This window comes from Symphalangus syndactylus, chromosome 15, assembly GCF_028878055.3.
Source record: "Symphalangus syndactylus isolate Jambi chromosome 15, NHGRI_mSymSyn1-v2.1_pri, whole genome shotgun sequence".
Classification (NCBI taxonomy): Eukaryota; Metazoa; Chordata; class Mammalia; order Primates; family Hylobatidae; genus Symphalangus; species Symphalangus syndactylus.
Genome location: NC_072437.2, coordinates 19,168,039 through 19,195,560, shown reverse-complemented (window position 1 = coordinate 19,195,560; position 27,522 = coordinate 19,168,039). Strand labels below are relative to the sequence as shown.

At 37.8% G+C, this 27,522-nt stretch overlaps 1 protein-coding gene across 7 annotated transcripts in view; it reads right to left on the bottom strand.

Moving 5' to 3' along the window:
- Positions 1-27,522, bottom strand: part of NALCN (sodium leak channel, non-selective) — a 376,903-nt gene that overhangs the window by 75,321 nt on the left and 274,060 nt on the right. For all 7 annotated transcript variants that reach the window (XM_055245146.2, XM_055245148.2, XM_055245150.2 and 4 more), the window contains 2 exons: positions 15,306-15,442; positions 13,635-13,776 (listed from right to left, as the gene is read on the bottom strand). In XM_055245146.2, the coding sequence (XP_055101121.1) occupies positions 13,635-13,776; positions 15,306-15,442 (279 nt within the window). The remainder of the gene's footprint in view (positions 1-13,634; positions 13,777-15,305; positions 15,443-27,522) is intronic.

Genomic DNA, 27,522 nt, shown 5'->3' with positions numbered 1-27,522 from the left:
TGACAAGGTCTTGTTCTGTCACCCAGGCTGGAGTGCATGCAGTGGAATTATCATGACTCACTGCAGTCTTGACCTCCTGGGCTCAAGCGATCCTCCTGTCTCAGCCTTCTGAGTAGCTGGGACTACAGGCGTGTGCCATCACATATAGCTAAGTAACTTTTTTTTTTTTTTTAAAGAGATGGGTTTTCTTCATGTTGCACAGGCTGGTCTTGAAATGCCTGGGCTCAAGTGATCCTTCTGCTGTGGCCTCCCAATATGCTGGGATTGTAGGAGTAAGCCACTGCACCCAGCCAAGAGAGAGTCTGGATTTTGCTGAAAGCACATTCTTGGTACAGTTCAACACGTTCTTCTGTCTTCTATTTTCTGGAAACTGGCAGCTGGATCCAGAGGTTTCATCATACAGACTCTGGTTTCATCCCTTTGGCAAGGTCATAGGTGGTGTCAGATTCTTCTATCGAAAGGAACAGCGTGTGTGTTCTTTTTGTGATGTTACGGGTCTTGATATTCATTTCTTAGATCCACTGACTTCATTCAGTTTGCAAAATTGTCATTTCTTTTTCATTTATTAGTTGGGATAGTTTTATAATCAGGTGCTTTCCCTCTTGTATTATTTGGTTACCCAGTAGCAAAATTGGTATGGAAAAGCCAAGATAAATGCTTGATTATCAACTTTTACTTATTAATTTTATATGGTTAATTGATTTTCTATCATCCTCTCAAGGCAACGAATTACTATTTTTAAAATGTCATTATGAACTGAAGATTTAAACATATTTGATGTTTAATGGATTTCAGTCCATGTCAATTACCATTCTTACTGTAAGTCAAATTATCTCTACTGTGCTCATTGGGAGTTTTTCAAGTTGGTCACTCCGTAGGTTCTTTTTATATGATGACCCTCGTAGTGTTTGACAAAGCTTCCTTGTTCCTAGTATGACAAGATGCTCCAAGGTCATCTTGCACACTTCCTATTCAAAATCAACCATCTTCTTCAAGAAGCCCTGGTTTACTCATTGGAAAACTGGAAAATGGTGTTTCAAGAACATACCTAGAGTCCACAGATGCTCACTGCTATGGAGTTGGTCACTGTTTCAAAGATTTTGCCTGGGTTTATTCTGATGTTTTCAATTTAAATTAGGACCCAGGATTTTTTTTTTTTTTAGTTATACTTTAAGTTCTGGGGTACATGTGCAGAACATGCAGGTTTGTTACATAGGTATACATGTCCCACGGTGGTTGGCTGTGGGACACAGCCATCATCTACGTTAGGTATTTCTCCTAATGCTATCCTTCCCCTTGCCCCCCACCCCGATAGGCCCTGGTGTGTGATGTTCCCCTCCCTGTGCCCATATGTTCTCATTGTTCAACTCCTACTTATGACTGAGAACACGCGGTGTTTGGTTTTCTGTTCCTGTGTTAGTTTGCTGAGAATGATAGTTTCCAGCTTCATCCATGTCCCTGCAAAGGACATGAGCTCATTCTTTTTTATGACTGCATAGTATTCCATAGTGTATACGCGCCACGTTTTCTTTAGGATTTTTATTTTTACCTAAGCTTTTCTATATGATATCTATATCTCCTTTTTTCTCCACAAAGAGCACTCTTGATTATCAAGAGCACCAGGGATGCCAGAATGAGACTGTCTCATAGTGACTCAGTTTTATTTCACATTTCATAGACAATAGTCTCAGAATAAAAATACACAACCAAGAAAACTACTGAATATCTTAAGGGTTTGCATATCTTCTTCCCATTCACCTCCTCATTTGTATATCTGTACTCTATCCATATTAGAACAAATAATTATTACATATTTTACTCTTCATGTTGTCCTTATGTAATTAGTCCTTACATATGAATGTGAATTTTTATGACAAATGGTTTAAGAGTCCCTTTTGGAGTTCATTTAGGTTATCTGAGGCCTGTTTTTTAGTAGATTACAGGTTCACTGAAACAAGATTACTTGTATCTTACATTACTCATATTCTCAGATCTTGAAAGCAATTTCCCTGACCTTGAAAGTTGAAAGTCAGTTTTCAGGATGGAAAAAAATCTGGCTCAGATATTCTTTGCCTGGGCATCCTATAGATGTTACTCTATTTTCTTCTGACATAAAGCATTGCTGCTGAAAAATCTGATGATAATCTAACGTTCTTTCCTTTATAAATCACTTGTTGTTATTTGGGCTAGATACCATTTTTTTTTAAATTTAAAGACCTGTCATTTGTCTGGTGTATGTATTGTTTTTAATCATTTACTCCAATATTTTTAGGTGTGTGCTGTCAATATATAGTTTCAAATCTTTTTATGTTTCAGAAAAGTTTAGTACATGTTTTATTCTCTTGCTGTGGTTTTTCTTCCTTAGGGACACCTATAATGCAGATACTGGACTTTCGACTTTCTTCAATTTGTCATTTTTCTTGCAAATCATTTTCATCTCTTTCTTCATTTCTCTTTGATTTTAAAAAATTTCTTCTTCTTCATTTTCTATTTCTCACTTTTGAATCATCTGAGGTCTCTTAATGTTCCTTCTCGTTTAGTTTTCATTGCTTTAATTTATAACTTTCTCAGTTCTGGCACCTCATTTCTGAGTTTTTCTAACCTTTATTTATGTTGCTATTTCACCCTTATGTAATTTTTAACGTCTTTTGACTAATTTTTCAATAGTATGCTACAGTTTGAGCTGGTTAGAGCACGTTTTTATGGGTTGCTTTCCTTGTCTACGGGGACAGTATTCTGCTCACTGTTTTTTTCTTATAATAACGTTTGGCTTATAATAACGTTGGCGCTTACTCATTTTTGAGTTTGGCTTTGATAATTTTCTCTTACTCATTTTTATACAAAATTAGTCTTCCCAAACAGTTTAATATTTTTCTTCTAACTTCAGAGTTTCCTCTTCCGTTGTTTTAATATAGTGATCAAATATGGTAGGTTTCTTTCTGGAATTTCCAAGTTCTGTTTCCCAATCGTCCTCCCCCTGCAAATTTTGTCTGGATCTGCTTTTATCCTTACCACTGTTGTCCCTGGCCTGTTCAATTTTGATTCCACTCCTGGATTTTTTATTTCAGAATGGAGCTAAGAAGATGTTCTACCATTCCATGAACACTGGATGCCTGTAATTAAGCTCGGTTTCCTCCCACAGACACTAATATCATGCAGATCATGTGGCTATTTGTTTGTCAACACTTGCTTTTATTTAGGGTTTGTGGATTACCGAGTTTTATGGTAAATATTAACTATGGATTTGCGGTTTTGATATCTTGGTATCCTTTTTGTTTTCATGTGGGAATTCAAGATTAAAAAACGATGCCGATACCTCTGTCATCTTTATAGAAGAAGGCGCCTTAACTTTTTTCTTGTTGAATTTTGAAGTAGATTTATCAATTTTATTACTGTTTCCAAAGAACAAAATTTCAATTTTGTTGATATTATTTATCACTTCTTTTCACCCCATTTGATTAATAACTGCTTTTCTCTTTATTATTTCTTTCTGCTATCTTAGTGTTTCCTTGGTTGATAATTTTTCCAAATTCTTGAAATGAATGCTTGGAAGATTAATTTAAGCCTTTATTTCTTTACTAGATATTCATTCAGGGCTATATTTTTTCCTCTAAAAATGCTGGTAGCTACTTCCTACAAGTTTGATGCATCTTTTGTTCACTGTTTTTTAATTGTAGATATTTTCTTATTTTCATTGGTGTTTCTTCTTTGCTTATTTGAAAGTAGTTTTAAATTTCTGAATGTGTAGGTTTTTTTGTGGCTATTTTCTTGTTATTAGGTTTCTGATTTTGTTACATTTTGGTCAAATAATATCTTCTCTAGGACACTGATGTGTATATGTTTAGAAGTCTTTCTGGCAAATGGTTACATTTAAAATCATACATGTGTTCTCGAATTAGAATGTTATTCTCTAGTCATTGAATGAAGAATTTTATAGATGCCCATTGCACATTTAAAAATGTACATTTTAAAACTTCTACATCTGTATTTCCTGGCTCCTTGATCTGTGCTGAGGTGATATATACATATTTTAAACTTAATCTTCAAACTAATCCTCATAGGTAGATAAGGTATTATTATCTCTTTTTTCCAGATTAAAGATCTAAGGCTCATAAAAATCAAGTTGTCTAAGTTCATTCAGATAATAAATTGCAAAATTATTACTAGAACTCTGGATCATGCAGCTTCAGTGTTCGGATCTTTTCACTGCATTATGTCTATGTAAAATGTCACTAGGCTTAGTATAAAAAAGCATTTTCTAAACTAAACTATACCATAACAAAATATTATCTGCTTGACTTGAAATATTTGGCTTACATATATTATAAACTCTTGCTATTCTCACATCCTAATGCAAAATCAAAACTAACCAACTTTTCGTTTGTTCTACATATGCATAATTGATTTTCAGAATAATGACTCTGAAGCACTGAAAGAGATCAATACATTTCCTAACTCATTAAAGCTAGTATGATCATAGTTTTTATATTTTACACTTACTGATTCCTTAAAATCTGGGATCCATCAAAACTCTCAATCAATCAAAATATTAATTTGATTAATTCGATCACCCAGAAGTAACCACAGACCTATCTTGAATATAGATTCCTTTAGGATGCGGTAATGCTTAGACCTAAAGAACCATAGCTTGACCCTAGAAACCACCTTCAGAATGAAGCCATCTATATTTATTTGACAAAGCACACCGCAAGCATTATAAATATTCAATAGCTATTTTGATTTACAATGTTAACAATACATTTCTGTTTCTAACTGGGAAAAAGTTTGAGTGGCTCCATTTTTCGTTTCTCACTTTAAAAATATTAACAGGTTAATAATAAATGGGAAAGTGGTTATAAAAACATATGGCTGTAAGACACAAAACCATGGTCCAATGAATACGGCTTGATGAATGTCATTTCTGCTGGGAAGGTGTAGTGTAATTATTATAATGAGCCACATTATTGAATAAGTCTCCCAAATAAAATATAGTAACTGGGAATAAGCAATTACTTAAAATTGCACGGGTTGAAGGTGGTATCTCATTTGACTGTATTTGAATTTTCATGCACCCGTGAATTCAAAATTAATCCCAAAGTGCATACGACAGATCACATGTGGCAAGATGTTTCTATAAAATAAACTTTCTCTGGAATTGACATTATGCTTAGAAAGAAAATTTTAAAAGGTGATTAATGTGAGCATCATCAAGATTAAAATGTTGATTATGGATGTATATAAAGATGAATACCATTATAATATCATGTTATGAAGTTTTGAACAGTATCTTAAAATGTGAATTTTGTGAAAAGAGAATTTTAGATGATGGGTCAAGATTTCTTATCGTAGGCTGGGTGCAGTGGCTCATGCCTGTAATCCCAACACTTTGGGAGGCCGAGGAGAGTGGATCATGAGGTCAGGAGATCGAGACCATCCTGGCTAACATGGTGAAACCCTGTCTCTACTAAAAAATAGAAAAAATAAGCCGGGCATGGTGGCAGGCACCTGTAGTCGCAGCTGATCGGGAGGCTGAGGCAGGAGAATGGTGTGAACCTGGGAGGCAGAGCTTGCAGTGAGCTGAGATCATGCCACTGCACTCCAGCCTGGGCCACAGAGCGAGACTCTGTCTCAAAAAAAAAAAAAAAAAAAAAGATTTCTTATTGTAAGTTATTTCAATATCATGTGTTCTGAACCCTGTAAAAACACTATGTGTAGGAGTTAAAATATTCATATAAACGTGAATGTGCACATGTGTGCATGCCACACATACACCAAATCTTCACTCTTCCTTTGGACTCCAAGGCACCCAGCACAAGTTGATCCCTGCCCTGTGTGAAACATCTTTTTATCTTTCTGTGAATTCCAATAGATTGTAAACTCCTTAGGATATGTATAATGTATTCCTTGTTTATTACATTTTCTTTCATTGTCTAGCACTGTGCATTGTTGGTGCTTGAAATATATTCGAAAATTGAATTAATTTCATAATATTCAAGTATTACTTTCAGTTTTTGCTCCTTTTTCTGTCTTATATATTTTAATGTAGTTAGTCCTCAAAAATAAGAAATATGAATGAGGTAAAAAATTACAAAGAGGGACTGCTTATTTTGAAATGAATCAACTAACTCGATATATAGGAACATCTTGTAATATCAGAAACTAAAGAATTTAAAAGTTAATTGATCCGATGTTTTTTGCACTTGAATTTTATGACAACGCTTCGGCCACTAACACAGTAGCCTGGGGTCACCGTGGTCAAATCTCTAACATCTTACACATCAAATAATGAAACTGTGCAAATATCGAGGGAAAAGCAATATCTTCGATTACTGAAACAAATTTAGATAGGTTTAATATACAGTACTTAATGATAAGAAACTATGAATATATGCTAGGTAGATTTTAATTACAAAACTAAAAGACAAAATGACTTTATGATTCTATCTAACATAAACAGGAAGGCAAAGATTGGAAATCTGCAGAGACAAAAGAAGGTGAGTGGCCTTGTGATTCTAGAGTAAATGTCAGATGCTTTTAACTTGTTTGTGAATTTAGAAATTCCACATTTTTGTTTTGTTTTGTTTTGAGATGGAGTCTCGCTCTGTTGCCCAAGCTGGAGTGCAGTGGCACGATCTTGGCTCACTGCAACCTCCGCCCCCTGGGCTCAAGCAATTCTCATGCCTCAGCTTCCCGAGTAGCTGGGACTACAGGTGTGTGCCACCATGCTCAGCTAATTTTTTGTATTTTAGTAGAGATGGAGTTTCACCATGTTGCCCAGGATGGTCTTGAACTCCTGAACTCAGGTGATCCGCCAGCTTTGGCCTCCCAAAGTGCTGGGACTACAGGTATAGAAATTCCAAATTTAAAATCTGTGGCAACACAAGGAAGCAGGACTTGGACTGAACACCATCATCAGCAACAAATAAAACCCACTGAGACTAGCATGACACTTAATAGAAGAGAAAATTTATAAGTAAACTATACTCAGAAGAGGAAAAAGTTTAAAAAGAAGAGCAAAATGTAAATTTCCAAGACAGATTTAGCAGCAGCCTTAACTACTTGATACCTCTTTTTTACATGATATAGAAAATGCAATTAAAAATCTCTTACATTACCTATAAAAAATTCTTAATCCTAGACTGATTTACTTTTGACGCTCAATGAAGCTTTACTAAGGAATACAAACAGCTGATACATAATTCCAACCTAAAAATGGTTACACAATTAAATATTCTGCAAAAATAATCACTAAGAGGGAATTCCTACTCTTATGTTAGTTGAAGACAGAAAGATGTGTTTGTTTACTCAGGGCCCAGCAAACTGTTTACATATAATGGTCCTTACAAATGATTGTTGGATGAAAGGGTGAGTGCTCACACACACAGATATTTTGTTTTTAGCTTGAGAATTTACTGCAAAGACCAGTAAGAAAAAATGGTTTGATTTTATATTATGCATCTTTTTATTTCCTTTCCACTATGTGACTAAATTGGGAATCCATTATCTACTAAAGCATTTTTAAGCTAGAGAGAAGTGTACAAAGTTTTCATATTTGACATGATGAGCACCAATTCTTCCTTTTGATATACAACTCATGGTTATATGGTAGCATCATGTCATCTGTCACTCGTTTCCTGGAGATACATCTTGAATAGTACTGCAGAGATGCTAAGCCATTATTTAAAAAGAATTCTTTCAAAAGAGCAAAAGCCCTAAAGATGAAAACAGGCTGTTCTCTCTCTCTCTCTCCCTCTCTCTCTCTCGTGAACAAACATTCATTCATCCTGGAAATTACAGATCAGACTGAGTAACTTGTTATGTGAGGAGTTACAAGAACAAATTATCAAGCACTCTATAATCATATAGAACATTATAAAATGCTGTATGGCAATCAACAAAACAGAAGAGTAATCTTTCCAGAATGACTTAACTTACTTCCTCAGATTCGAAGACACTGTGTAGACAATGGGGATAGCAACTAAAATATCAACAAAAATCAAACTCTAAAAAAAAATCAGACTCATGTACCATAAGGAAATTGATCAGTAATTAATATATTGCACTCAACTAGACCGTTACATCTGAAGGTTAAATTTATGTGAAAGTCTTTTGTCCTAATTGATGAATAGAAGTCTGTTTGCTGAGTCTGACTTCATGGTACGGTTTAATAACAGTAACCTTTCTTGTCTGGTTTGAGAGGTACAGAACATATGCTAGCCCGGGTGCAATGCTAGGTATTTAACATTATTACATTATTTGATTCTCACAACAAACCTTGAAAATGAGAATTATCTCTACTTTACTGATGAGGGTTGGAACCTGCACCACCTAATCACTCTTCTACCCAGTTTCTCTCAACAGTTACATCAAGCAGCTGATGCTTTACATACCTTTGCATATATGTCCCTCTCTGCCTGGGGTGCTTTCTTCCTTTATCAATCAATCATGCTTCTTCTGTAAGGGGAACTTAGGGGGTTCTGTCTCATGGTTCCGGTAATACTTTTTACCTTCATGCAGGTATGTGCATTTCCTCCCATTGGACTATGAGCTTCTAAAGGGTACAGTTCGCATCTTGCTCACTGTTGAATTCCCACAGCCCAGAGAATGGCAGATGAATAATGGGTGCTCCATAAATGTTTGCTGAATGACTGAATGAATGTTGTTAAGTTATAAAATAAAATGGGTAAACAAAACATAGTCATTCCAATGATCATTTTCCTCTTTACTGTACATAAAAGTTAGTTGTTCATTGTGAAGGCTTATTAAAGAACTATCATATGCTTCAGCAGAAAGGAGGCTGACAAGAGGGTGGGCAGATATTGCCCTAGTGTCAGAGAAATATTCACTGTTCATTATTATGTGGGCTCTGATTCTATGCTGGGAAGTACAGGGGCACGAGGTGGAGGTGCTGGGACAGCCCTCATCCTCCATGTGTCTCAGGCTAGCATGGCTCCAGGAGGTTCAAGCTTCCCAGGCTCTTGCAAATTCTGACATAGGCAATGGTGCATCAGCCAAGGCAGCAGCACAGAACCGATGCCCTAGACTCAACCACAGGTGAGACCTTGACCTTGACTGGATGTCTCACTTCGGAGAACAGAGCGGGCTGGTTTTATTACAGGGTTACTGGAAAGTCAAGTTCAGATCTCACTTTATTAATCACCGCTCTGCTTAAGGAAACTAGAGTTTAATTTCAATAATATGGAGGAAAAATACCAGTAGAAATTGTTGCTTGATTTCTTTCTGCTTGGAAACTGGAAAAGCCCCTCTCAAGATCCTTGAATCAGGAAGAAAAGGAACCTCTCACAATTGCTCACAGGAACGGGAGGTAGCAGGATAAAGAGATGGGGAAATGACCACTTGGGAAGGTCGTTTCTACGGAGTCTCAAACGACAGGCAGGAAAACACTCTTTCCTGTCTTTTCCTTTTAGGATCTGGGTCAGCCCCAAGATTTTAAAGATTTTTGTTTGCTGGTTGTTTTCTGGGAGAAGGACAGGTATTTTAAACCGTATAATAAAGGTGATCCACCAGGGCTATTTTTAAAAACATTGTTTCTGCAAAGTGAGGTTGCCATGGGAATTACTCATCCCTGTTCAAAGCCGGGGTAATTACTGGGAGAAAATCTTGCCTAATGTGCTTTTGTGTTTTCTGCAATGCTTCATCAAACCCCTGCCCCCTTCTGGGGTTGCTGTCAGTTGTTGTTTTTTGCTCCCTTAACTTGCAGTCTCCAGGCACCTGGGGCTTCACTATTTTCCCTGGAAAGAGAAAGGTGATTCCCTCTAGCATAGCGAAGTCAGAAGTTTCTCCTGGTACAAGATAACTATTAAGAGGACAGTTTTATTTTATTGTTCCTTTGTTCATGTTACGAGAATCACCGATAAACCAGCCTCTCATGTCCTTTTTCTTTCATACCAGTCACTGAGGAAAAACAGCCTCAATTTGCACAATTTGCAGAGTGCTGGGTGGATTTTTTTTCATGTAGAGTGCAGAACCTTGCCTGCCACTTTACGGTGACTAAGATTTCCAAAGGCAATTGGGATTTTAATGGCAATTTCCAAGTGCTCGCCGAAAAATACTTTATAAGGGGAGCTAATGGTGGTAGGGTCTGTGATCGGGATTTTTGTTCTGTGTTTATGCGCTCTTGTTTTTAAGTGGCTTTCAAGTTTCTTAATAAAAATGAAAAAGGCTTGCCGTATTTATAATACAAATGCCAGAATGCTGTCTCCGCAATTTCTGCTTCCATTAAATCTTTATCACTGAAATCCTTTGAAGAGGGATTTTCTGCTTTAGATTTCCCTGGCCCGGGGGCACTCAACAAGGTTGACAAATCCTAAGGTCTTATGAAGAACACCAAGAGCTGGTGGGAACTATTGCTGAAAATGGTGGATCCGGAAAAGAATTAAGTCTACTTTTCTGACAACCTAGATCAAGTCAAAGCTTTAAGAAAGCGTGGATAGTAACAGAAGCAGTTGTCTTGCTGCTCCCCTAACAGGGTCCTCTGATGAAGAAAAAATATGTTTTTGACGTTCCACTTTCCAAGTGGGAGCAATAATACATGCTGTATGGGATAAAACGTGTTATTCCAACTGTACCTGGGGAGGGTTTGCTTCGGGTGGGCGCACAGAGGGGTGGGCCACATTCTCTTTAGACTCTTCCTCAGCCCGGCACACACCTCTCAAGAATCTTTTTATTTTTGTCCTCACCAAATCAAACTACTGTGTTCAGGAAATGTGAGAAAAAAATCACATTTCCTTTTAGAGAGAAAATAAACTCATATTTCAATTTTGTGTTTCCAGTGGGGTAGTGTTACCAGTGATTTTTAAAAGCAAGTCATGGTTTTGTGACTTTGGCATAATGGATATCAGCTCTCTATCCTCTTCCTGGAGATAAGTGGTCACAAGACAGCCCAGACTTCTGGCTTACAATCTGCTTTGGAAACAAAACAAAACAAAACAGCTTGCTTTCTAGTCTACGCAAACTGCAATTTCAAACTGATTGGCTGAAGCCAAGGCACTATCTTCCCACTTGTTTATCCACTGCCATATGACCTTCTGCTTCTATGCCCCATGCACGGTGTTGAGCGGATTATAACCGTGAAGAAGAGAGGTGATTAAGTTTAATTAAAAAAAAAATCAAAAAAGCCAGGCATGGTGGCCATGTCTGTAGTCCCGGCTACTCAGAGGCAGAGGCAGGAGGATCACTTGAGCTCAGGAGTTCAAGGCTATAGTGTGCTATGGCCATGCCTGTGAATAGCCACTGCACCCCAGCCCGGGCAACACAGCAAGATCTCATCTCTAAAAAAAATAATAAAAGACAAAAGTAAAGCCTCTAAGGATAGCTAAGGGTAATATGCAAGCCTTTAAGGATAGTTAAGGGTAATATGCAAGCTTTTAAGGATAGTTAAGGGTAATATGCAAGCTTTTAAGGATAGTTAAGGGTAATATGCAAGCCTTTAAGGATAGTTAAGGGTAATATGCAAGCCTTTAAGGATAGTTAAGGGTAATATGCAAGCCTTTAAGGATAGCTAAGGGTAATATGTCCATATCGTAATTTTTCACGAGAAATTTAGAGCAAAGGATAACCTCAGTTGAAATCTAATTAGTGTCCTGGAAGACCAAGCACAGAACAAAAATAGAGAGATGGCAATCTTAGGGGAGAAAGAAGCAGATGGAAGAGTAACAATTGAACACAAAATAAATGGAAATTTCCCTGGGCAAATATCTTAGTTGGCAAGCTGAAAAGACTCTAGTTGGAGCAGTTCTGATGAAAAAAGACATATAAGATATATTCTAAGAAAGCTTCTGAACTCCAAGGATACACAGAAAATCTTACAAGTTTTCCTGAAGAAACAAGCAAACCAAGTCTACCAACCAAAAGGCTAATTACTTAAAAAAAATGACATTGGCATCAGACTTCTCATTTACGATCTTGGATTCTGCAAAGAGAATAGAATAGCATCTCTAGATGGCTGAAGGAAAATCAACACATGGAAATCCTTGAAAAAGAAGAGACATCCTGCAGAGAAAATCATCATCATTTTCATCAAGAGCAACATGACTGAACAACAGCAGAGAACCTGGGAACTGGGGGAGAGGTAAACGGGAGAAGTAGCATCACATTAGGGGAGGGGAGGCAAGAAAAAGGAGGAGAAAAAGGAGGAGAAAAGGGGGAGGTGAAAAAGGAGGAAAAATGGGAGGCAAGAAAGAGGAGAAAAAGGGGAGGCGAGATAAAGAGAAAGGTGTGGGAATTCCAAAGGGTTCATCCCTGTGGGAAGGGAAAGAATGTAGAGAGAAAGAAGATCCTGGAGGATGAAAGAGTTGGCATTTTATTTTCACATGATCATAGAGAAATATGGATTTCATTGTAAGCAAAAGAAAAAGGGCAGTAACAACGTAAATGAATAAAAAACACACTAGGAATTCCAAAGTGAAATACTTGCAAGTGAACTAGGTGTTTTTGCAAACTCTACCGTTTAATCTCTTTAATATTAAAGGACAATTATTAATCTTTCATTTTCTAACTGAACTGACATTGATTATGTGACCAAGCTGATATATATAGTTTGATATTATGCATACATGTATACACACATATACATTTATATGTATATGTATGTATATTTATATGTATACGTGTATATATATAAATATGTTTACTTATTGTACCTAGACAATACATTTTATGTCTTATTCTTTTTTTTTTTTTTTGAGAGGGAGTCTCACTCTTTTGCCCAGGCTGGAGTGCAGTGGTACAATCTCAGCTCACTGCAACCTCTGCCTCCTGGGTTCAAGTGATTCTCCTGCCTCAGCCTCCCGAGTAGCTGGGATTACAGGCACCCACCACCACGCCCGGCTAATTTTGGTATTTTTAGTAGAGATGGGGTTACACCATGTTGGCCAAGCTGGTCTCGAACTTCTGACCTCAAGTGATCCACTCACCTCGGTCTCCCAAAGTGCTGGGATTACAGGCAAGAGCCATGGCACCCAGCCCTTCCATTTTTTTTTTAAAGTGAATAAATGAAAAATTACATTTCTTTAAAATTATCATCTAAATTTGCTTTGGAATCTGAAAAAAAATTTGAATCTGGAAAAAAAAAGAAACTTTGCTGTGGAATCTGAAAAAAAATTTTCCCGTCTACTTTTCCAATGATAAATAGGTAAACTAGAACATGAATAAGCTCTTGCACCTAAGTTCCTGCCACATACCAAGCATTGAATAAATGGCAATTCTTTTGACTGATTTTGGAGAAACATGCTCTGGTATCCTCTCTGATGTAGTAAGTAGACATAAGCAGTTGTACTTGTAGGAGGTGGCAGATCATTACACCGGGACTGAGCCTTGGAGATCCCAGCCCTTTATGCTGCACATGAGAAAATGCAGATTTGGGAGGCTCTTGATGTTTACAAAGTTGCATGGCTGCCACGTGGCACAGCTCAAAAGCTTACATGGAGAAATGCAAAATTTCAATGCATACAGTAAAAAATGTTAGGTTTCATGATATCTTTTACAAATGAAATAATTTTTTTTTCATTATTCTCTTGAGAAATTGGATTCCAGGACCCTAAAGAACTCTGCGGTTCTTTTCTCAAACATACATGCTTTTCAGAAGCCTTGTTATTTGAAACAGCGGATCTTACTTTTTGGTCGATGTATTTGTTGTCCTCAATGGCCGGGCGTTTGGAGTGGTCGCAGGAGGAGGAAGAGGTGGAAGGGAGGCTTCTCAGGAGGCAACATGTGTCCTGTTGCTGGCGGTCAATAAACTGCTTCATAAAACTCTCCCTTTGCAAATGAAGTACACACACATCAGGCATTATTAATGGAATAGAGCAAGTGACAGCATTTTGCAATGATGAGTTTGCTTGAGCAAAGATAAAGCAGTGACAAAAGATCATAGAAAACTAGATCGTGACTAAAATATTTCATTAGCAACAGCTTCCTGAAACTCAGTGACTCCTGCTTAGAAAGCAATATGCTTGAAATAACTTTCAAGCAACATTACTCAGTAACTGATGGTAGTTTTTTGAATCTTTTTTTTTTTTTTTGAGATGGAGTTTCACTCTTGTTGCCCAGGCTGGAGTGCAATGGCACAATCTCAGCTCACTACAACCTCCACCTCCCGAGTTTAGGCAATTCTCCTGCCTCAGCCTCCAGAGTAGCTGGGATTACAGGCATGCACCACCACGCCTGGCTAATTTTGTATTTTCACTAGAGATGGGGTTTCTCCATGTTGGTCAGGCTGATCTTGAACGCCCGACCTCAGGTGATCTGCCCGGTTCGGCCTCCCAAAGTGCTGGGATTACAGGTGTGAGCCACCGCACCCAGCCCAGTTTTTTGAATCTTATTGTGGTAATAAAACACTTTTTTTCCCCTCTAAGACTTGGAAGAATTAGTTGCTCTCTCTAAATGCCCATTTATCCTAAGAATGATTAAGAGAGAATTTTACATTTTAAGACTCAAAAGCAAGTGCGTTCATCTGATCTTCAAAGCATAATGAAAATTCAAGTAACGTCTCTTCAAATTACCAAATTCAATTAATTTTTTTAAAATTAGAAATGCAAATATATTTCTATCTGAATTTTAAATATTATGGCACCATATCCAGTCTCATACTTTTATAACCCCCCACAGAATTATTTTTAAAGCTAGTAACATATTGCTGTAATTCTGTTTGTAATTTCTTGAGCTATAACTAGAAGAATTTCCTTTTATTATTAAAAACAGGTGTTTAAAGCACCTTTTATGCATTTGCTTAACTGGAGGGCAAACGTGGTAGAAAATCAAATCAGTATGAGTGGAAAAATGCCACGGTTCTTCTTTCAAAACGTGGACGACAAATTATACGGTAACCTGACAGGGTAGGATCAATAAGCACCGTAGTAGTACACAAACTGGGCCAGCTGTGGCTTCTCTGTTTGCTTGAACATAAAAGGGCCACAGAGGCAATTTTAGTCTTATATGGTTGGGGTGAGAGATTGATGTCTACCTGCCATCCCTGCAACACTGAGCAGCTTCTCCAGTTTCCTGGGATGTCCCATTCCCGAGGAGTCATCCCAGAGAGAAGCAAAGGGAAGCAGCCTTCTTGCTTAGGCTACTGCAGTTATAAAGTGACTCTTCTCTGAATACATTGCTTAAAAGAGTCAAAGTTGTTTATTTATTTATTTTAAATAGAGGTAGAGGTAGTAAAGATAGATAATAAAATCGAAAGAAACCCAACCCACATATACTTAAAAGAAGGGTTAAATCAGATTTAAGATGATGAATCTTTTACAGTGTATGTGAAATATGCAATTAAAGAAGTATTTTGGTACCTGATTTTAGGAACTGTAAAATCTGAAGGAAGCTTTGAGATTTTCACCATTTGCGGTCTGTTTGGGAATTTTTCAAAGATTCGCAGGCGTAAAGGGAGCTTTTCTTTGGTGTCTGCGTTTGCTTCACTTTGCTTTAACTAAAGAAAAAAATGGAAAGAAGAAAAAAAGGGGGAACCTATAATACTATTACATATGCTACACAAAACTAGTTTTAGAATGGAAGCAATAATAAGTAATTACATGAAATGCCAGTAGATGGCAGTAAAGGCCTACCAAGTATACGTCTCTTGCCCGCCATAAATTGCTCTATAAGCTAAAACTTTTGAGTTACAGAAAAAACAAAAACAAAACTTAACAACAACAAAAAAACTAAACCAGAAAAAAATTAAAGGAAAACTTTATGTTATTTTATTCCCAAATACAAGCCTCTTTTCATCTCAGACATTTTTATGGTTTACTATTACTTGCATATTTAAACAATAAAATTTGTTTACACATGTATAACGCTAGAATTAAAAATTTTTAAAAACCATGAAAAATAAAAAAAAATTAACTACAGAATCATACCAAGTAGGAGCATTTGTAAAGAGAGACAATGGCAAGAAAATTGGTTATGTCGTCTAGCAGATTGAAACAGAAAAGCTCAAAACAGAAATGCCACATTTGGTCCATGCAGCGAGTTTTCTATTTGGCTGCAAACATGCTTGGACACGACAAACTTAAATGCCATATAATATCTTTGTGAGAAATGACAATCAAATGGATTTATTTAAGAGCGTCTCAAAGAAAAAAAACCAGTGTATATTTATATTTCTACAAACTGAGTTTCAGGGAAGCTCAGGTTTAACATAAACTGGAACAAGGCTGACCTAAGATAGTATGAAGGTGAACTGTGGCTTTCAGAATTCATGCTACGCTTTCCTATGCTCTCTTTTTCTCTCCCAGTGCCAATGTCTCTTGGAGTCCCTCTTTACTTCTGTTTACCTCTTCCCTTCTCCAGGACCTTCTGCAGACTGGAACACCCTTCCCCACGTCTGCCCTGTCTTCTGTCCCGGCTTCCCAAATTGCATCTTTTAACGCTGATGCCTTTCAAAGAGTACATTTAATTCAGGCTGCCTTTTTGGAGGGATTTGGGGGGCGGGTTTCAAAAATCTTCCACTCATTTACCTCCTTGTTGGGTATGCTTTTACTCTATCACTACAATCTGTCTTAGGAGTTATGGAAAGATAAGAATTAGAGGCCAAGAGAGCTTTTAAAACAGGAAGAGAGATGGCAATGCAACCCTCCTATATGTGGAAATAGAAATTGGCTAAGGAGAACAGGAGGGCTTCTTTCTGGGGAAACATTCCCATTTCAATGTGATGGATGACTCAACTATCCTGTTGGTTGTAAGCTCATGATGACATTATACATCCTGATTTCTGGTTTTCTTATTAGGCTGCAGAAATTGCTCTTTTGTTTTGTGTAACATAAACATTGACCTTCGCCATTTGTAAGTCTGATTTGATTTTGTGGGTAGCCTTTGGTTTTTCTGTCTTAGATGGTAATCTTACTTAGAGAAGGAGTCACTGCTGTTCGTTGCCTTCCTCCCCTCCTAACTGGAGTGCTCAACGCAGTAATGTGTGCAAAATGGCACGTTCTCAACAGTTCCGTGGTTATGATGATGACAATGTAAGGAATTAGCTCCCAAAGACACAAAACAAAAAGTAGTAGCATCTCCGTGAGATGTACACAATTAGAAAAATGATTCCATACACGAATAAAGAGATTTGCCAGGAAGAGTCTTGTTTTCTAAAAGTTGATACAACTAGTAGAAAAATACTTGTCAGTGGTAAATAGAGCAGAAATAGAGAAAGCAGTTAATCTATTAGATCAGATCAGAGTGTAAGGCAGGTATATCAGGCCAAAGGGGATAGGATAGAGCAGAAATAAAGTATTGTTAATTCATGCATTTACTGACTCATTTATTTATACATTGATACTGTCACTTATAAATCAAATCTTATAGGTCAGGTTCTGTGCTAAGTTCAGGGGATATAAAAATAAATGTCACTGCATTCACCCTCACGGAGCCCACAGTATAACTGGGTAGACAGTTCTATAAAGGGACAATGATAATAAAATAGAATGGCCACTCTGGTAGATATAGGAACAGAGTGCTTGGAAACACAAGGTAGAGAGCAAGGAGAGAAATAAGAAAAAAAATGAAGGCACTACTTCTACTCCAAGAGACTTCATGCGCAGCGGAATAGACATACATGGTCAGAAGAGTTGACTTGGGGGCTCTAGACGTATCAGGACTGGTATGTATATTTTATGAGAATTCAATGTCTTCAAAGAGACACAAGGGCAAATAGTATATTAGTTGGGACATATCAGTGAAATGAAAACACAGAGTTCTTTCCTAAAAGCCTCTTGGCCTACCCACTGCCTGCATCCCCAACAGTGCATCCCTGGCCAATGTACTACTCGGTTCCTGCATTTCCTGCAGTGGTTTCTCCATCTGCTTCAACTCTTTCTAATCTGTTCTTCATTCTTTGATTATTGTCATTTCTCACGCTCTGTCTTAAAACCTTTCAATGGCATTCCACTGCCTGTTTCTTTTTCTCTCTTTTTTTTTTTTTTTTTTTTGAGATGGAGTCTTGCTCTGTCACCCAGGCTGGAGTGCAATGGTGTGATCTTGGCTCACTGCAACCTCTGCCTTCTGGTTCAAGCCTCAGTTTCCTGAGTTGCTGGAATTACAAGCATGCACCACCATGCCTTGGTACCCACCGCTTTTAACAGACAAAAATAAAAACTTTTGTTATAACAAGCAAAAATATAAACTTTTTTTTTTAAGATATGGGATCTTGCAATGTTGCCCAGGCCGGCCTCAAACTCCTGGGCTCAAGGGATCCTCTTGCCTCAGCCTCCTGAGCAGCCAGGACTGCAGGTGTGAGCTGCCATGCCTGGTCAAAATCTCAATCTTTAATCTAGGCTCAGAGGCCTTTTTTTGGCCCCTCCCTGCCTGTCCAGCCTCAGCTAGCCCTATCCCCACACCAGGTTCCAGTCACATCCTTCAGTTGGTTGGAAACATCTGCACCCTCTGCCTCAGAACCTCTGTGCCTCCCACTCCTCTGCTGCCCCTCTGCCGGCCCTCTGCTGGGTTCCCCTTTCCTCCTCTTTTTTTCTTGAACTCCATCAAATTCTACTTGTTCTCTAAATTTCAGCTCCACTAGAAATTCCTCAGAGAAGCTTTCTCTGACAAAGTTTTCCTCTTACAAGCTCATAACATGTTAGGATGAATCCTATAATATTGCTCTTTGTGTGGCTCAAAGCAGTTGAAAATCTGCAGTTTCTTATGGTCCAATTGAATCCACATTACATTAGTTTCCTAGGACTCCTGTCACATATTACCACTAGATCATTAGCTTAACACAATAGAAATGTACCCTCTCAGCATTCTGGAGGCTAGAAGTCAAAAGCCAAGGTGCCAGCAGGGCCATGCTCTCTCTGAAGGCTCCAGGGGAGAGTCCTTCCTTACCTTTCGCTCGTTTCTCGTGATTCTCAGCCATGCTTGGAGTTCCTTGGCTTGTAGCTGTAACACCCCATCCCTGCTTCTGTCACCACATGGCCTTCTTGGCCTGTGTATTTCTGTGTCTCTGAATCTGAATCCCCCTCTCCTTTTCCTTATAGATGCCAAACACTGGACCATCCAGAACAATTAACTTAACTGATTACCTCTGCAAAGACCCAATTTCCAAAGATGGTCTCATTCTAAGGATCCGGCTGGACAAAAATTTTGGGGCAATGCCATTAAACCCCCTACATGTACTGTCGTTTGAGACTATATTGTGTGACCCCTTGCACAACAGATCTCTTTTCCCTGAGACTGTAAACTTGGTGAGGACAGGAACCATGCAGGGCTCTGCTTATTATTCCACGGCCAGTGGCTGGCACGGCACTGGACACAAGGTAAGCTGAGCAAATATTCAGTGGAGGAATAATGGCGTTGATCAGGTGGCGGAACTCAACTCTAAGCTAAACTCTCCAGCAGACAACTGGGAAATAAAAGATTTTAGATATATCCTGAAGGGTAGAGAGATAAGCATTAAATATCTATTGATTGATTGAATAAATTTGTTAGTGTGGAGTATGCATGTCCTTAGATTCACAGAAGAGAATAAAATTAGATTCCTGTGTTGTTTAACCTGAACTGATGTCTGTCATTGACAAACTAATGAATGTTTAGACAAAGTACATATATAAAAATTTTGTAGGCTGGGCGTGGTGGCTCACGCCTATAATCCCAGCACTTTGGGAGGCCGAGGCGGGCGGATCACGAGGTCAGGAGATCGAGACCATCCTGGCTAACACAGTGAAACCCCGTCTCTACTAAAAATACAAAAAATCAGCCAGGTGTGGTGGCAGTCACCTGTAGTCCCAGCTACTCGGGAGGCTGAGGCAGGAGAACGGCGTGAACCCGGGAGGTGGAGCTTACAGTGAGTGGAGCTGGCACCACTGCACTCCAGCCTGGGGGACACAGTGAGACTCTGTCTCAAAAAAAAAAAAAAAAAAAAAAAATGTAAAGGGACATGTTGGAGAAATGGCAAGTTATATTTTATCGAATATCCTTGAATATATTGTTTAACATATGTAGGATACCAACAGTCACGTTGTTTGCACGTTTTAAAAATGGGTTTCACCTGCATTCTAATTGGTATTAGAGATATTTACACTCCCCAAAGCTTGTACGCTCCTTAGGAACAAGACACCATTTTAAATTTACTTCTCTAGTACATTCTAGGGAGTAGAAATAGAACTCTTTGTAAATAAATGAATTAGAACTCAGCAAGACTTGGTCATTGCACTGTGAAACTACAAAGAACAGATGAGAAGCTCTTTTTGGAGACTCAGAAGGTTCTTCACGATTGTGCAAACCCGGCGTCATCATTCTACAGTTGTGCATAAAGGCCAGTTAACATAGAGAAAGATGAGTGGCTGCTTGAAGCGTTAGTATTTCGAATCTCATGGCTGAGGCACTGAATCAAACCTCCTAAAAGCAAGGAAGTATTCTCCTTCTGGACAACAGTTCCCATGCACTCTTTGCTGTTATTAAGAGAGAAGCAGCATCAACTAAAAATGAGCACAGGTACATCCAGCAGCCCTGTGGGTCCTCTCCTAGGTGCGTGCCTGCAAGAAATGTGTGCACACTCACAAGGCACAAGCCCTCCCTTGGCCACAGCAGTGTCAGTTGTTAGAGTCCCAAAATGTGAACTGTCCAAATGCCCACTAGCAGTTGAACGGAAAAATACATTTGGATTTATTTAAATATTTGAATGAGTGAACTACATCTCAATGTAAGAATGTGGATTTCACAACATAACATTGAGAGAAGGAAGCCAGACACAACAACAGAGTACATACTGAATGATTCCATGTAGATGAAGTTAAACCAGCAGCTGACACTGACTGTGCTGCTGGGTGTCTGCAGAGTGGTCGTCCTGGGTGGGGGTGGAGGGGAAGGGGAGGGAGTATGGAAAGGGGCTTCTAAGGCGCAGTCAATATTTCCTGAGCAGGGTGCTGGGTGTGTTCTGTTTGCAAAAGTGTATAAAATACCTCTTTCTGTATGTATATTATAGTTCAGTTAAAAGTTTTTAAAAAGGGAAGATGATGCAGTTAAGCAAAATTATTCCATTCTTACTTCGGCACTATCAGTCGCCATAACTTTGACTTCTTCCCCAACCCGTGATTTTGACCAAGCTACAGACACAGAAAAAGGAAGAAAGAGTAAGAGGGGAGTAGACAGGGTGTGTGTTGGTGGTGGGGAATGAGGTGACTATGATAAATAAAGTATTACACGTTATTTTGAAGCCACTATTGAGTTTCTTTAAAATGTAATGAAATAGTATTCTACCTTTTATCCAAATTCTTTCCCCTTTTTTGCATTTAAGCAAAGATTTTCCAAGATTAAATTTACTTTGATGCAAATGAATGAATAATATATAAGAAGTGGTTATGAATTTTTAAGATCATTATACTATACCAAGAAAAGAAGATCTTTTAACATAATTATAATTGTAAATGTCCATTTAAAAAGTGTTTTTAAGATCATGATTCTTGAAGGGAAAGAACACAGTGTAGAGAATCCTAGGATTTTATTTTTCATATTGAAAAATCTAATGTAAAGAACAGTACAAAGGAAGTTTATAATGGCCTCAGCTGAGCATGAAGTCTGGCTGCAACTGAGAGATCAAATGATAGCTTTGTCACACATTCACGTGCTAAAGAAAAGCACATTTGCAAGAATGAAATTAGAATCAAAGAAACAAACTTCAAACCTTGAGCTTTAAACCTAGAAGTCATCTAAGCTCAGTGCTATTGTACGGCTCAGCATCTGCCTGGCTGAGATACCATTACACATCGGGCGGCTGAAAGCCTCTGCTTTCCCTGACTTCTCAAGAGACTTCGGGTGTAATTGCTCTGCACGACACATACTGTGTTCTGCCTCATCGCTTAAATCTTCCCTATTTCAGCCTGTGCTTTCTTCTGTTAAAATATTCAAACATTATTCAGTTTCAGTTCCTTTCTGATTGCTGTGAGGAATAACTGAATTGAAGAATTACATTAAATAAAATGTTTTATAATTTTTTTGTATGATTTCCCAAAAGAAAACAATTTAAAAAACATTCAGACTTGGGAGATTCTCATTTTGAAATCTAGTCCGTGTTAGTTTGAAAACTGTGCATAGATTTGTGAGTTGACGTAACTGTAGAATATTTTTTGGTTGTTCAATATAGGAAAAATAACCACATTATCTTCAATCAGGAGAAAGGAGTCCCTCCTCTTTGTTATGTGAATAAATTAAGGCTGAATTCTCTTTGCTTCTTTACACAGTGGCTTTGGCTATTTTTTCTGTATCTATATATATGACATAGCAATTCAGAACATAGAGTCTTGCTAAGGCGTAAACTATTATTTTTCAAGGGAGTTTCTCTTGCTAATTTGTATATGTGATTTTACAACCCAAATCGCACAGTCAAAACAGACGGGGCATCTGGAATAATGATCACACATGTTGGTTTTTAATAATACCTCTATGTAATTATAAAACCTTACTATACAAATACAAAGAATATCCCTCACTGGCCTGTGAAATCCAATACAGAATTTCTTCAGGTGGGTGAGCACTGTCTTTTCTGCTGTGGACAAAAGGCAACCAACTCTAATTAGTGCATAGAAGACAGTGATACTGTACAGTTTTCAAATGTTTCATTAAAAAACATGTTTAAGTCACTAGTTTTTCCCCCTTTTACAAAAATATTTAATACATCCAGTATATCCAAGGTCAAAGTGGGGTTTTCAATTATTTGGGCACATCGACTGAAGCCACAGATGTAAATTGGAGGGCTCATTTCTTGGTTAGCTTATGGGCAATAAAAGCTACATTTTTCTGTGACAGCTGACATCCAAAATGTTCATAACATTAGCTGATTAATTGTATGTGCTGTATCCCGGCTGGTTACTCATTCGTCCAAGCAGCATGTTCCTTAAGTAAGTGCGAAGAGAAGCTCTGTTTTCAGAGGGGCGGGTGCACTGGGCAATTAGGTGGCTGTTTGTGTTTGTTGGTTTGGGAGCTCAGCAGAACACTTATAACAGACTGTTGCATTTACGCCACCTATGATATCCCTGAAATGTGCATAAAATGTTTACTTTCATGCTGTTATCACAACCCTTAAGATCTTACAAGCTTTAAATGTCCTTCAGAAGGTTACTTTGTGCAACAACATAGATAATATTTGCAGCAAGGCTAAGCTAACCAACAACTCTAATGAATTAGTAAACGAAAAAAAATTATTCAAAAACCAGAATACCTAATTATGTTGAATGAACACATTTTGCTCATATTATTGTCCTTTAATATCCCATTAAAATAATTAATAATTTCTTAGAGACAGTGGTGATGAATAAAGATTGATTTTGTATGTTTATTCTTCTAGGTCCCAAACATCTCTATTTTATATCTCTCCTTTGTTACTCAACTGAGACACAGGTGTTTCCATCAGAGAATTTACTGAGTCATAGAAATATGCTCAGTGTGATAAAAAAGTATATATCTTTTTTGCTGCACTTCAGATGAAATTATATTAGAGTTTCATGTAAACTAGATACTTGGTTCTTATTATGAAATGATTATTCATAGTGCTAGGAAAAAATGTCATACCAAAGGGAATTCAGGATACACACATACACACACACACACACACATACACACAAACACGCACATACACTCCCATGTAATTTTTCTCTTTTAATTCATAAAACATCAGAGATAGCATAAGTAAAAACAGTAAAAAACAAAGTAAGAAGACATGGATTTAAACTTTTGTTCAGTTTTATAATCTCTTCACCCCTTTGGATTTCAGTGTTCTCAAATAAATAATGAGGATCTTTAGTCTCTTATATAAATGCCAGACGTATAAGTAAGATAGCAATATGCCTGTAATTTGAATTACTCGAGGAAAATGTGCCAAACAAACCAAAGCTCTCATCATGCCATAGTGACTGTTTGCTCTACAAGAGGTATGACTTCACCCATATGAATGGGATGACACATATGTGCGCTTGAGTCCCTTCCCTCTGGCTAATCTGAGACAACTCAACCTCTCCCTCTTTCCTCAATTTCTTCTTTGCTATGTCGATTGGATTGTTTTCTCAAGACTCTTGATTGTAAAAATGAACGAAAATAGGCAGTTAAACCATTTCTCCTGATCATGCCTCCTTTGCTATTTAAGGTTGCTTCTTCAAAGAGCTGCTTACAGTACCATTATATCGCTTCCCACCCCTCTTCCATCCTCTCTTGTCTCAGGTGTCCCCCCGCCCCCCGCCTCAGTGGGGCTGCTCTTGGCAAAGTCAGCATATTTCACATTTTGCTGAATCCAGTGGTCAATTGGTCATCCAAATTTCGTCTCATTGAGACTCCTGAAACCTTCCTAACTGGCTGTCTTAGACTTGTCCCTGTAAACCAACCTTTTAGAACATCTAGAAAAGAAAAACCTTTATGTCTCTCTGGTCCTTAAAGTGATGCAAAGACTATCAATTATGTATAGAAGAAATTCTAATCTTCTTAGCATGGCATAAGTGGGTCTTCCAGTGCTTTGCCCTCTATGCTCTAACCTGTAGGTTTGTGCGCCCCTCACACAGGGATGTCACATGAAGGTACTGTTCTCCATGCCTGCAATACACTTATTTAACTCTTATAAATCCTTCCAAAACCATCTTCTCCAGAACTATTTCTCAGAATAACAACTGGTAGGTGAAGCAGTAAACACGTGTGCTGGATGTGATGCTGAACACTTTAAGCTAATATTATTTAACCCTAAAAATTAGCTCCCTGATGTTGGTACCATAATTAGCTCCATATTATGCAATATCACTGATGAGGAAACAGGTCCATAGAGCTTCAATCAGCTGCCTGAAGTCACACAGCTAGAAGTGGCAGAACTGGAATTTGACAACCATCTTCCTGATTCCAGAGCTTGAGCTTCTGAAACTGTTGTATACTGCCACACCAAAACAACACTTTCAAGCAACTGGTACACTTTTTCTTGTGAATCTTGTGCCTGTTATTCATCTTATATGGGATATTTTCTTTCATTTTCCTAAGAAAGTTTTACGCATCATTTTTAGACACACCTTCCAGCACCTGCCTCTAAACCAAATTAGGCACATCTTCCTCTGTGCACTTTGCATTTAGTCACATCTTCCTCTGTTGCACCTTGCTCAGGGATTTGCACTATAACTTTCTAATTACATGTGCTTTTCCCCTACTAGCATGACGCATTTTTAATTAAGGGCAGAACTCTCTGTGGCCCTGTGGCCTCACATTGTACACACGATACAATGATAATCCAATGGTAATGAGATGAGAACAAGAAGGCAACACTAACAGACTCCCATCAATAGGCAGAAGAGGATCATTTGTAATATTTCTCTTCATTCTATTATTGTTTTCTTAGAGGCTTTATAATATGGAATCATCTATATTATCCAGCACAAGCAAATCTTCCAATTTCAGATGAGTTATATTACTGGCAAAGATGAAAGAGGAGTAATGACAAGTTACATCAGATTTTCGATTAGAAACAAAATCAAAAAAAGCATTTGGCTGTTGATAAAGTGTGTGTTCCCAGCTTTTTAAGATCAAAAAAGCATAATAAACTTGATACAACGTATTTATGGCATAAAGCTACACAGATGTACATATCTTTGAACAAGGCAACACAGGAGCTAATTTCTATGTTGCATTATTACAGCTTACCATAGAAAATTCTCATCCTATTTACAAAAACACTACTTTGAAGTAATTTAAAACTTACATGAGAGTTGCAAAGATAGTACAGAGAGTTCCTGTATACCTTGACCCAGCATGTTTTATACCATAGAACATTTATCAAAACTACGAAATTAATCTTGGTCAAATACTTTTAACTAAAGAAGTTATTGGGAATTCCCAGGTTTTTGCATGAATGACTTTCGTCTCATCCAGGAGCTCATCCTGGAGACCACATTGCATTGCACTGTCACATCTGAGGTCTCTCTTGGCTGTGACAATTCCTCTAATTCTTCTTGTTGTTAATGACCTAGAGGGTTTCCAGGAGTATCAGTCAGGTAATTTGCAGAGTGTCCCCCAATTTCGGGTTGCCTGATGTTTTCTCATGATTAGACTGAGGTTATACATTTTTGGGACAAATACCATGGAGACGATACGTCCTTCTCGTCATATCAGGGTGTATATGACATTGAGGTTAACTGTCCTTACTTGGGTAAGGTGATGTCTGCCAGGTTTCTGCATTATAAAGTTACATTCAATGTTTCTTTTTTCCTACTCCATTGGCTTGAAGCAAGTCACTGACTCCAACTGACACTTGAAAGAGAAGAATTAAAGCTTTATCTCTTAGGAAGGAGGAGTATCAAAGAATTTGTGGGCGGATGTTAAAGCTGCTACAATAATTAAAATAAGATTTGGAGAGGACACTTTGAGGCCATGCAAATGTTCTATTTCTCCTTAAAGTTTCACATACTAATTTTGGTATTCATCAGCTCTTGCCTGTGGCAATTACAACAATGGTTTCCTAACGGCAACTTTCTGTTTTGTTCATTCATTATTCTATTATTTCCATTTCTCTACATTTCTTACTTGGAATTATTCTGTGAGAATCAGTTGTCCCTCTTCCTTTATTTATTCAATCATGTATTTATATAAATATGTATTTGTGACTATTGATTGTATTCTTTGGGTTATAACCCAGTACTTTCCTTATTCATTTCATTGCTCAAAGTCTTCCTGCTTTGGCCACTGGGGGCTCTTTCAGTTGGCTTCTCTAGTCTTCAGACATACTTCTATCTATTTTGTTTGTTTGTTTGTTTGCTTTTTCCTTTTTAGCTCTTCTTTATTTTCTGGCACCACAAAATGTCCTATCCTCATCTTGTGTTCTCTTTAATTCAGCTCTAAAGCCAGCCAGTTCTTTAGAGTGCCGACTTGTTTTATTGGAGAATGGTATTTAGGGACAAAAATCCCAGCACTAGATTTCTCATTGTTTCTAGTATACTCCTACTTCTAGGCTCCCTCAGCAGAAAAAGTGGGAAATACACGTATGTATATTAACTTATGTACACACACCCTGTCACATACATTTACCTAGTTTTGTATATATTAACGTACGTATGTATCTTACATAACCTTCCAACCATATGCATGCAGGTACGTATATATGCATGTAACTACCTACCTATCCTCTCTCTTAAAATAAGCTGAGTTCTTACTGATACTCCTAATCTAGCCCCACAGGTTCATTCTGGCATCTCCCCTCTGCTTATTTAAAACTTCTTTCTCTGACAGTATGAACTCTGGCTCTCATTTTCTATAGTAAATTCCCTTATTTGTTACACTTAGTGTGCATGTAATGTTGTATCAGTAACGGTATTTACTATCAAATAAATATGACACTTTAAATTAGAGGCACGGAAAATACATACTTTGGAATGCGGTCTTAATATTGGGGTCTTGGACACCAGCAGTGTCCTGTTCCCTTAAGTAATTTCTTTTCTGGTCACAAGCATGCATTTCCAATTATCATTTTTGAGTATGCCTGTGGTCAAATGAATAGTTTTTAAATGTCTCCTATGTTGATAAAGGGCTTATTAGATATACTATGAAAACTCACATTAATCCACA